Genomic DNA, 12899 nt, shown 5'->3' on the forward strand with positions numbered 1-12899 from the left:
CTTTACATAAACCTTCATATTCTTTTTCCTTTTTTTTTTTTTAACTAGAGCAAAGTTAACATATTTTAAATAATGTATTTTATAAAAACATTTCTATATGGACTTTCAGGCATATACCTATTATTAAGAGGAAGTGCTTCCATATTTGATATTTTCATTTCCTGTAGTAGTTTCTGAACAAAATTCCCCACATAAAACCTTAGGTATAAAGATGATCTATAGCAAAAGTTATCTATCAAAGATTTCATGGCTATTTAGAGCTCTCATATCTATAGAATGCTGTGAAATGTATTTAATTTGATTCTGATCATTTAAAATAATTGGGTGTGCTTTGTTGATTTATGGGTTTTTTTTTTCTCTTTGATACAGGTATTACTTTAAACTTAATCCTGATCCATGTAAACCTTTGGCATTTATCCTTATTCCAACTATGGCAATTCTTGGAAATACTCATACTGTTTCAATAAAATCCAGGTATAATAGTTTAATCTTTTTTTCTCACCTCTCTTCCTAATCTTAATCACCCTTTTTTTTTATATCTGAAACATGTTCTTTATGTCTAAATATTTTGATTATTCCTAAAGTTAAAGCTGTAATTGTACAGTGTTATGATTTGTGTGCAGGTATAGTTTATATGCAAGTATATTTGTTTTCTTAATTATGAGTTTTACTTCTTAGGATAGAATAATATTGTTGGTTTCTTTAAAAATTTAGCCCTTAAAAGATAAGATGTCTAATAAGATTTGTTTCCAAAAAGTACAGAGGAGTGAAATGGATAGGATTATAGGTGAAGTAAAATGACCTGATACCATGTCATGGTATCATGTCAAGGCCATGACTTGATACCTTTTGAAGTTGAGTAATATATATGAGGTACTGTTAGTTCACTTATATCTATGTTTAAAGTTCTCTATAATAAAATTTGGCTTTTCATTAGGCTGGTTCAGTTGTTTGCTCTAGGAGCCTGTTTTCAGTTGATTCTGGCAGCTGTTTGCAGATATTCTAGAAGGAAGCAGACCTGTGGTTAAATCTTGGCTCTGCCATTTAATACCTCTATGTCATAGGCAAATTTCTTAACCCTTCTTATCCTTAGTTTCTCTGTTTTCAGAGTAAAATGTAAGAGTCTGTTCTTGTAGTATTTTTTCTTCTAAAAAGATTTAGTGTCTTAACATTGTTTCTATTAGGGCTTAAGGGTTCCTTTTTTATTTGATTAAGTTTCTTTGTCTTGTTGCTATTACAAATAGGGTTAAAATATTTCTGTAGTTAGGTCTTAGTAAATCTTGATTATTTTTGTAAGGATAAATTTTTAGAGGTAGAATTGCTGAATAAAAGTCCAACTAATATTTCTCTGTTGTTAAAATTTAAAAGACTAAACAAAACTGGTAATTTACTTAATAGAAATATTTTTCTCTAGCTAAAATGTGGCTTATATTGACATTTTCAAAAATTATAGGCAGTTAAATTCATTATATGAAAAATTACTTCATTTAACATCATTTAGAACACTCTCAAAACTATGTAAAAGATCAACATATTTTGGTTTTACCTACAATGTAGTTTATGTAATGTACATTTCTCTGTTTCTTTACAGTAAACTGTTGAAGACTACTTCACAATTTCCACTTCCTCTGGCTGTTGGTGTAATTGCTTTTGGGTCAGCACACTTATACAGGGTTCCGTGCTTTGTTTTCATTCCTCTTTTACTCCATGCATTGTGCAACTTTATATAAGATTGGATTTAAGGAATGATAAAAATAATTTATACCTTTAGGGGGTCAGTAATAAGAAGGAATGCACAGATTCATCAGTGTGGACAGCAGGATCCTTTGGAGAAGACCAGTCTATTTTTACAATATTGAAAATAGGAAATTAGTTTTATAATGCTTGAGAAAGTAGTTTGAAGCATGATTTTGTTTTGTGGTATGGCAACTGCATACTAGTCATTTTTGAAAAATTGGTAAAAATGTATGGTGGCCAGTTTTTGAGGACTTCTGCTTATCAGCGTTTCTGCTTGATTGGCCATACTGAAGATCTTCTAAATACTCAGTAAATGTAGCATTGCTTGTAATCTCAACTCAAGCATTCTGCTCATTTCATCAAACTTTCCTGAAAAGTCAGTTACTTTGTATTTGCTACAGCATGCATATTAAGAAATCAGTCTTAAAAGATGAATGAAAAAGATGAAATTCACAACTGTTTGATTTCTGAAAAATGAAATAATTTCAAAGTGTCTTTGGTCAGTTTTTGGCAGCCACAGTGAACAAGGCATTTTTTAAAGATTAAAATGCAAGTTTTAATTTTAAGGAGACATGTTTTCTTGATAAGATTGAAAAATATAATTTAAACTCAAAACTTGATGAAATTTTCTCTCTCTTTTTCAAATTCAGATCTTATTTTGTATTCTTGGTGAATATCAGGAGACTATTAAAGAAATCTTTGTTAAATTTAAAGAAAATTGTCCCAGGTATTTGCTTACTGGCATTGGAGTAGTACAGTTGTTCAGTATAGACCATTTTATTTAATTCATTGACCCATGGTTGCCAAAAGTGCCTAAGATCATGATGGATTGTTAAAATAACAAGATTCCAGTGGTCAGAAAAAAACTCTAGGTTTGCACAATTTTTGTCTACCATAGGAAAAAATCAGCATAACCAAGCGGTGTACCACATTTGATATGTAAAAATATACTATTAATGGAATAACCAGCTGTTGCCCATTAATAGCGTAAGTATAAACAGTATACGTAAATAAATTGGCAGTTTTAGCCACGAGTTTAACAATGGCATCTTAATTTGCCAAGGTGATTACCTTGATTTGACAGAAAAGAGAGTAATACTTCTATTTCATTTCAGACTTCAGCTCACTTTTAGCTACAAAGAGCAGGTAATGGCGCTAAGTATCTTTGCCTTAAGGTAGAATAAGCTCAGGCAGAGGTATACTTGGCTCATAGAGCCCTTCGGAACTTTGGATGTGTATGCTCTAAAGACCCAAACCTTTTAAGTAAAGTCCTTAAATCCCAGTAATACTTGTGGACTTTTGTCCTCGTTAGTACCCAGGAATGTCCTAGAGTACCAGATTCATTTTATGAGCGTTGCCTCTGGATTCCATTACGGCCTCTCAGCTGTTACTGCCTGTAGAGAATTACCCCCACTTCATTGCCTATAGAGAATTACCTCACTTCTCTTCTCAGTTATTCCTCAGGTCCTTGCTGCTCTGGCATCAGTCGAAGAGGGTGTCTGTGTACTGTCTGTGAGGGTTATCAGTTTGTTTGATTTCATTGTTTTCTCTTCCAACCTCATTCCTATTGTTCAGTATTTATTTTTTCACTTATGGAGATCATTAAAGGGAAGTGATAACCTCAGAGTAGACATGGCTGGCATTTCAGGCTCTTGTTTGTTTGAGAGAGGCAGCAAAAGGATAAAATACAGAATGCTTGTGTGTTCAGTACCTAAAAGGAAAAGGAGTTTATTATACACTTGTCCCATGGCAAACCACATGTATATTTAAATAAGGACATGTCTGCTTATGTTTACCTATTCATACACTCATAAATAAGTTTATATACATTGTATTTTTGTGTTTTTTCACTGATACTATATTTTAAGTTACAAGTTAAATGTCACGTGACTATTTCTGAATTTAAACACATTTATATAAAGAACTTTAGAAAGTTCATTAGTTTGTATCTTCTATTGACAGCCACAATCATTGTATCATCTCCTTGTTCAGTCAGTACTGCTCATGAATAAAGTGTAACCAGCTTAAATTTCTCATTTGTGAGAGTCGGAGATTAGCTTTTTAAAGCAGCAGACTGGGCACACTAATTCTCACTAAATTTTCACGTGAGTTTAGTTATCAAGTCCTAAAGTCTTATTCCAACAAAATATTTCATTTTAGGACTATAAAAAGGATTCTAATTAAACATTTTATAGGGGACAGCGGTTGAGCGCCTGCCTTCGGCCCAGGGTGTGATCCTGGAGACCCAGGATCGAGTCCCACATCGGGCTCCCTGCATGCTTCTCCCTCTGCCTGTGTCTCTGCCTCTCTCTCTCTTTCTCTCTCTCTCTCTGTGTCTCTCATGAATAAATAAATAAAATCTCTTTTAAAAATTATATAAACAACAGTAGGTTGAGTCTTTAGCCATCTCTCTCTCTCTCTCTCTCTCTCTCTCTGTCACTCTCACTCTCACACACACACACACATACTTTGACAGGGTCTTTATCAAATCCTGACACACTTTAACCCAAATAACTACCAGAGATGTAAAGGTAGACTCTGTCTATCTGAAGATTACAGAAATTGATGTTTCTGTCACTGGGGGAAAAGAAAATTCTTTTGTCTTTAAATTATACATCGTTTCTACCATGCTTACAACCTATATTGTTAGCTGGTAAAACACAACAGCTTTATTAGCAATGTTACTAAAAATGAAATTGTTTATTGGCAGTTACAGGTTATCCAGTTCAGCCAACTTCTGAGCTCTAGAGCCATAACATTTTTTTATTTAGAATTTGAATTTCGGGATCCCTGGATGGCGCAGCGGTTTAGCGCCTGCCTTTGGCCCAGGGCGCGATCCTGGAGACCCGGGATCGAATCCCACGTCAGGCTCCCGGTGCATGGAGCCTGCTTCTCTCTCTGCCTATGTCTCTGCCTCTCTCTCTCTCTCTCTCTGTGACTATCATAAATAAATAAAAAAAATTAGAATTTGAATTTCCAGTAAGTTTTATGCTTCTAAAAATTACTCTTGGACCCTATTATTGATAACTGGATCAAACATACAGATCAAACGGAAAATACTGAGTGTGTTTAGTGTTTCTAAAGCCTCAGGTGGAGTTATTAGCATTATAATTTGGAACTGATACTATGATAGAAAACATTAACCTCTTTTTTCTGGATCTTTTTCATGCCAGAAATTGAACAAGTTCTGCTAATTCTTTTCTTGGTTGTCACCAGAATGAAAATATTTAAAAGAGTGGTCGCAAAAAGCCATTCTTGCTTGGTTCACATTGATTTTGAGTTTCTTCAATATATATTGATCATGTATTGATTAATCTTTAATTTTTTTCATATTTTGGTCAGATAAATTCAATGTATATAATGGGATACCCTTTTCTTGGTTGAACTATACTATGATATCTACATGATTATATAGTAAAGAAAAATAGGCATAGTAAATATTTGCATTTGGTACACTCATGCAGATGGTACACATTTCCACCACACAAACACACACATTTAAATGAGGCAGATTATCTGATTTGCTTATTATCTAGTTCTACACTTTTCTTAATGCTTCAGACTCGTTATTCATAGCATAGTATATTTATTTTACCTTGCTGCTCATTAGCACCTCTTACATAGTGGCCAGGGGAAATAGAAGGAGGTAAGACTCAATTTTCAGTTCTTGAAAGCTGTAAGGAAAATGGGAGAAACACTAAGATTATGGGATAAACTAGAACTGTTGATTCCTGAATCCCCAGATAGTTCAAATGACCTGTATTTTCATTTTCGGCATTAGGTCTAAATTTGTGTAATATCTTTATTAGGAGGTTTAGTGTAAAACTTTATAGTGCTGAATTTGCAAATTTAGTAACCTGTTACTAAAAATCAGATGGGAAATTTTTAAATGTGTTGTGACTTTATGACTAGGCATCAGTTGGTTATTTTTTCATCACTTTTTGTTTTCTCAGTTTTACATCATAGGAAACTAGATATCTTATGAGGCTTTTCAGGAGGGAGTCAATTTGGAGAGCATGGCACACTCCAAGGAAGTATTAAAAGTATCTTTGTATTATGCGGGGAGCCTGGCTGACTCAGTTGGTGGAGCATGTGACTCTTGATCTCAGGATTGTGAGTTCAAGCCATAGCTATATTGGGTATGGAAATTACTTAAAGTCTTTAAAAAAAAAAGAAAAAGTATCTTTGCATTATGAAATTAGACCCTGACAGAAAGCCTCCTTGCCACACAAGGTAAATGTAGAAGATACTTTTACAAAAAAATGGTTAAGAGCTGAGATTTTATCTCACTCTTTTTGAACAAAGGACAGCATTTCAAATTAATGAACTTTTATTTATAAATATGACTCGTGCATTTTCACAGTATGTTTCAACAGTCTGAGGAGATAGGAAGTCTGTGAGACTCCATGTATTCTTTACTTTTAATAAGCATAGGAAAGAAGAGATCAGTAATCCAAATCTGAGAGTATGTGTACTGTAAATGTTTAAGAACTCACATTTTTGTGATAAATTATGAATATAGAAGACTGAATTTTGTATATTAACAGTTTTAAGAACAGAATAAAGTTTGGAAATAGTGAGAATAGACTTATTTCATTAATAGTATAAATATAACAGTACACCTGAATCAATAATACACGTCTTTCAAAAGTTAAATGATACCCTAAGCTACATGTTGATTACGTTGTCTATGGTTGAAATTTTTAAATCCAATACATGACTTTCTAAAAGTGTTTGGCATGTTTTGCTGCCAAAAATGACTATAGTTTGAAATGCCAAGTAACCAATTTCTGATGACTTTGTATAGGACTTGATATATATATGAGTCAGAATTATTCCGTGCTGATTCTGTACATTGTAACTTTGAACACTTGTGAAAAACTGTATTTGTTGATATATTTTGGGTAGTGTAAATTTGTTTGCATATTTGAATTTTAAACTTAAGGAAGGCTGAAAAGTAGTCATTTTTGTAAAGCTCGTATGCTATTTTCAATGTTATTTTTGCTTTTAGTATTTGTAATGTTATTAGTGAAAGATTTATAGACAAAGCATAGAACCATTAACTGTTCATAAGCCTAAATTATAGACATATTTTATATTTCATGTTGCACTTGTTTTGTTTTGTATTGGATTTTTTACATCCTTTTACAAGAAAAAAAGACACATTTGAATTTTTTAGCATAAAAAAGACACATTTGAATTTTTTAGCATAAAACTCTACACTGCAAAATATAACTATATTCATATGGTTAGCAAAATATGCTTTGCCACCAAAGCTAAATGAAACTGTAAAATACCTCTAGATATTTGTGCCAATGAATTTTTCTTAACATATTGGGATTAAAGCAAAATAATATTTTCAGTACTTTTCATCTAGGACTTATTAAATATATAAATCACCAAAACTTATATTCCATACCCTGAATTTTTCCTTGAATATATATAATATGCCATAATATATTTTGTCTGATTTCTGGAATAATGTTCTCTGATTTTGGGAGGTTTAAGAGTTAATTTACCCAATAAGGATCTTTTATTAATTGATTGAAGTAATCTTGCTTCATTCATCACAGATTCATTCTGTTTTGTAAAACTTTAAATTTTTTGCACAGATTTTTTTAGTACAGGTGTCTCTCATTTATGTAATAGAGATTTTACTGTGGAATTTGTTTTATTTTCTATGTATTTCTATTCAGATCACATGTCTCAAAGGGGAAAATTATCTACCGTATCCTACACAGTACAGTGAAATAAACATTTTTAAATGCATATTTTAGCAGAAAACATAAACAGTGGTATTAATGCTGCAGTGTTAACATTGATGCATGGTGGTGTACACATGAGAGAAAAACAGAAAAATGATGGACTCACAAACATATTTATTCTGATTTAAATTCTTTAACTTCTCCCCCATAGAAATTCTCAAAGGGAATTTCAGTCCCTTGCATTATGCAATTTTTCCCATCGTTTTAATGTCACTTACTGTTTCTCTGTCCAGCAATGTTGATGTGGTTTGCAAAAGTAGCCTTGGAAGTAAAGAGGCAAGAGAAAACCAAATTTGACCTTGATTAGTGACAGTTTATCCAGGTAACTGGTAGTGACTGGATATTAATAAAAAGATGATGTACAAAACTTAAAATTCAGTTAACATTGTTTTTTTGGAATGAGGTTTTCCTTGGTGTTAAATAATTTTATCCCAAGTAAGAGATACCCGTATTTTAATACAACCATGCTATCTACATAATCAAATATACATTTGTTGGAATGTTAGTAGAAATAATCTCTCCCTCCAGATAAGAATCTCCCAATTTTTAGTGTATGTGATCCAGGAAATTGTATTGTGTGCTTACATTTTTGAAAATATAAAAATGACTGACTTTAGATATATTATTTTGAAGTGATTGTATTAGTTTCTTAAACTTACGACTAACTAAATGTAGCAACATACCCATGAAAAACCAGACCAAAATTGAACGCATATTATCACTGTGACCTTGAGCTTAGAGTCGTATAGGATAAAACAGACTGTGCCTTAAAATGAAGGAATGCCCTACAATTTTATAACTGTATATTTTATTATGGGTGGTCTTCTTAGATTGCCCCCCCCTTTTTTTTCCTTAAAGTTGGTGAAGTAAAAATTTTAAAGTTGACCAGTATTTCTTTGCTCTAGAGGCTTCCCTTAATTTCCAGAGTTCTCATTTTGAATTAAAATTTACTTACACTTCATAGATGTAGAAAAGTAATTTTGGCTAAAGTTTATGAAAATAAATTTATTTTAGGAAAAGGTGGTGGCACTTCTGTTTTGCACTTGTTTACATGTGGAAAAATCTTCAAATATAATTTTTTTGTATTTTTAATAAGTAAACGATCAAAGACATGAATTCTTCCTTAAGACCTATACTTACTTTTCCTGAGATTATTGAGGCTCATATTTGAATATCACACTTAGTTTACCCAATAACGAATTTTTGGTTCTTAAACGCAGACTCATGCAGTATATTTTTAAACATAATTTCCCCCTTTTCTCTTTTTCCTTGCTAATAATTATTTTTAAGGTATCAACTGGTTCCAACTGTTAATGTTTTTTTTAATGTAAAGAGTTGTATTTTTACTGTGCTTATTTTAAAATAATATAATTTCTATTAAGACAAATTATTCCATTCATAGGACATAATGGCCTCTGCTAAAAGATGCCCACATCTCTGTGTACTTAGGATTTGTTGTATATTTTTCAGTGTCAGTTTTGAACATAAACTCAACACATTTCTTCTTCCCATTTCACCTCTACTACCTCTCCTCAAAGACAAAAATCTCAGTTTCTCTACAAATCAGTAGAAAGAAAACATGTCTTTCCTTAAAACATGTTAAGTTTAAGATGGAAATAGTTTGGGCAAGGAAATGTAATAAAATACATGGCTGTCAACCTGCATCCATCTTTATGTTATAGTTAAAAGTTTATAAAGGACAAACTATGTGTTACACTAAGAAAGACCCAGTAATCCTTTATTTGCAAATTGATAACTTTGTTCTCATCCAGAAAACACAGTGCATAGTAACAATAAGTGCAAAGAAGGTTGTCCTGTAGAATATACAGAAAAATGATTTTCACCTTGCAGATTTTTCCATTTAAATATGCATGATCTTCTCCAGTACTTTGTATAAGGTGTATGAAACACATGTGTGATTTTGTGTGTATTTTTTATATAAGTACGACAGTACGTTTAACTGGTTGTAATTCACAAAAAGTGCTATTTATTATACTCTGTAGAGTGTTGTATGTGTTTTTATCTGTGTTTCAGCATTATGGTGTGGGGTTTCATAGGTGAATATTTGCCTTCAGTCTTCGCTCAGGTATTAATGTGTAGCAATTTTTGGTGCTTTCTTTTTAATCTGTCGTAATCTGGTGTTCTGAATGTTCAACAATAAATTTGGTGAACAAGAGCATGTGGTGCAGAGATTGCTTGCTTACACAGTACCATCTCGGAAAAAAGTCCTTCAAAATTACTTACAGCACATCTGGATTTCAGAAATTCGAATGCCTACTAGGCATGGCACATAATACAATGACACATCACATGTAAATATTAGAAGCAAGATAGATAACAATATGATATGCTGTAGCATTTGTATGTAGCATTTGTATCTCATGGCTCATGTTCTACCTTAAAGGAATGTACTTATTTCTCCCAAATACAGGTCTCCTCCAAAGATCATACTTTCCACTTTTCTTATGCTAACTTTATATATGTTCTTAGGTGCCCAGTTTCTCAAATTACATGAAAATGAAAATAATTTAAACAGTTTGTAAACAGATTCCCAAGTTACCCTAGAACTACTAAATTTGATCTGTAGGGAAGAAACCTGGGATTCTCTTTTGACAAGTGCCCCAAATAGTAATTCTCAAACTGCTTTGGTCAATAAAATTAATTTGCTAGAGCTCCTAGAAGCATCCAGAAAGACTATCCTTAGGATTATGTGATGCCAAAAGAGACACTGCATAATTTGGGAATTTAGTATAGATCTAAAAACTTCACTAACAGTGGGTGAAAAGAGTAAAAATGGGGCAGTACATCTTTTGAGGGACAGTGTCTTCTTACACTGATGAGAAATGTTTTCTAAAAAAAAAACCGTTTTCTAAAAGATTTTAAGCAGCATCTCTAAATATATCAACATTTAAAAATCACCTGCATGTATTAACATCTTATATATTATTACTGAATATACCCCCAGAAGTAAGTTTTTTCAAATGAGAAATATACTGCTAGAAGTTTTCATATTTTCCTTAGATACTCAATTATCCTAAAAACACCACAACATGGAGTATACAAAATGAAAGCCTCGTAGAGCATTCCCACTAGATTTTCTCCCTTTTTCAAATTCCCACTTCGGGGATCCCTGGGTGGCGCAGCGGTTTGGCGCCTGCCTTCGGCCCAGGGCGCAATCCTGGAGACCCGGGATCGAATCCCACGTCAGGCTCCCGGTGCATGGAGCTTGCTTCTCCCTCTGCCTGTGTCTCTGCCTCTCTCTCTCTCTCTCTCTCTCTCTATCATAAATAAATTTTTAAAAAATTAAAAAAAATTTCCCACTTCGTCTTTTCTCCCTTTCTATTTTATATATATAATTGCTGCATAGCAGATTAAATATTTAACGGCTTTAAACAACTATTTATTTGTTCACAGTTTTATGCGCCAGAAGTCTCAGCACAGACCAACTGGGTTTTCTGCTCAGAATCACACTTCTAAAATCAAGGTATCAGTCGGGACTACTGTCCTACCCTAGACATTCAGGTTCTTAGGGACTAAGATTCCTCACTTTCTCCTAGGTGTTGACAGGGGTCTGTTTTCTGAGCTCCCGGATCTCCTTGTTACGTGCCCTTCCACAAAATGGCAGTTCGCTCCCTCAAGATCAACAGAATTACCATCACATTTTGAAATGTAAACTTCCCCTGTGACCTATAGACTCGTTTTTGTTTTTTTTTTAAACCCAGATTTAGAAGGCTCCTGTGAGTAGCTCAGATCCACTGAGGTAATTTCCTTTTTGATTTTTGTGTGTGTGTGTGTGTGTGAGTTGTTTTGTTTTTGTTTTGGTGCAAAAAAAAGTGGCTTTATTAAAGCACAGGACAGGACCCATGGGCAGAAAGAGCCGTCTCCCTTTTGATTAGCTAGAGGCCAACCTTAATTACATCTGCAGAATCCCATTTGCCACTAGATAAAAATCATGTTCCAGTCCTACTCACAAATTCCATCCACACTCAAGGGGCACAGGTGATACGAGATAGGGGCACTAGTGGCTGAGAATCTTGGGGCCGTTTTAGAAGTCTGCCTAGCGTGAACAGCAAGGAGCTAGTCTTCCATAATTGCTATGCTTAAGTAATTGTTTATTTCATGGTTCTAAGAGGGATGTGATAAATATAAAATGTTTTAATGAAAGAAAAGCCCTCGATTCTTTCAACTTCTTGGTAAGATTTATTTTAGAGCACACATGACTGTGCTGTTTACTTTAGAGGGAAAAGGAGAGAGAATCTCAAGCAGATTCTCTCTGTTGAGCACACAGCCCGACTTGGGGCTGGGTCTCACAGCCCTGAGATCATGACCTGGGCTGAACTCAAGAGTCAGATGCTTAACTGACTGAGCCACCCAGGTGCCCCCCCCCTTAAATTTTTCTTAAAGATTATTTGTGGGTGAGTGGGGAGAGGGGCAGCAGGAGAGCATTTTCAAGCCAGCTCCCTGCTGGGCTCCATCCATGAGATAACCCATGGGCTCATGCCCTGAGCCAAAACTGAGTCTGATGCTAAACAAATTGAACTATCCAGGTGCTCTTAATTGAATTTTTCTTTTTCTTTTTTTTTTTTTTTTTTTTTTTTAGGATTTTTTTATTTGAGAAAGAGACAGAGCATGGGTCGGGGAGCAGAGGGAGAAGCAAACTCCCCACTGAGCAGGGAATGATTCCCATGACCTTGGGATCATGACCTGAGCCTGTCAGACACTTAACTGACTGAGCTACAGAGACGCCCCAAGTGAATTTTAAAAGAGAAGAAAACAGTCTTGATCCCTGGACTACTTCATGTGTGCGTGTATGCATACACACACACACACACACACACACACACACGTTGTTGCGGTACCATACAGTTTTAAATTAATTTTTCAATAAAAGAAGCCCGTTGTTGCAATGAGACTATAATGCAGTAAGTTCTTTAGGTCCCAGAATACAACTAACTGGAATTCTTAATCAGAGATAAAGCTGTGGGGCACCCAGTGGCTCAGTTGGTTAGGTGTCCAACTCTTGATTGCAGCTCAGATCTTGATCTCAGGGTCGAGAGTTCAAGCCCTGCATTGGGCTCCATGGACATGGAGCCTACTTTTAAAAATTATATATATAATTATATATATTTAGTTGTTTATTTATATATATTTATATTTTATAACTTTAAAAGGAAAAATAGGAAAATTACAGAAAATAAGCAATTTCTTTTACTAAACACATTCCAGATAGACTGCCTTGTCACTTACAATATATCCTTTTAGCAGATAATCCTAGAGTACCTGTTGTACCAGAATCCATGCCAGATACATTCACATTCAGCTTCTCATTTCACTCCCCATTAAAAACCCTTAGAGGGAAGATTATTATCCCCACATTACAAGAAAGGACATAGTATC

At 34.0% G+C, this 12899-nt stretch overlaps 1 protein-coding gene across 1 annotated transcript in view; it reads left to right on the forward strand.

The window, feature by feature from the left end:
- The window catches only part of PGAP1 (post-GPI attachment to proteins inositol deacylase 1), a 71495-nt gene extending 64650 nt beyond the window's left edge, over positions 1-6845 (forward strand). Inside the window, exons 26-27 of the mRNA XM_026002620.2 lie at positions 370-474; positions 1592-6845. Coding sequence (XP_025858405.2) covers positions 370-474; positions 1592-1730 — 244 coding nt within the window. The 3' untranslated portion in view covers positions 1731-6845. The remainder of the gene's footprint in view (positions 1-369; positions 475-1591) is intronic.
- Positions 6846-12899: the final 6054 nt, after the last annotated feature.

The sequence above is a fragment of the Vulpes vulpes genome, chromosome 16, assembly GCF_048418805.1.
Source record: "Vulpes vulpes isolate BD-2025 chromosome 16, VulVul3, whole genome shotgun sequence".
Taxonomy (NCBI): domain Eukaryota; kingdom Metazoa; phylum Chordata; class Mammalia; order Carnivora; family Canidae; genus Vulpes; species Vulpes vulpes.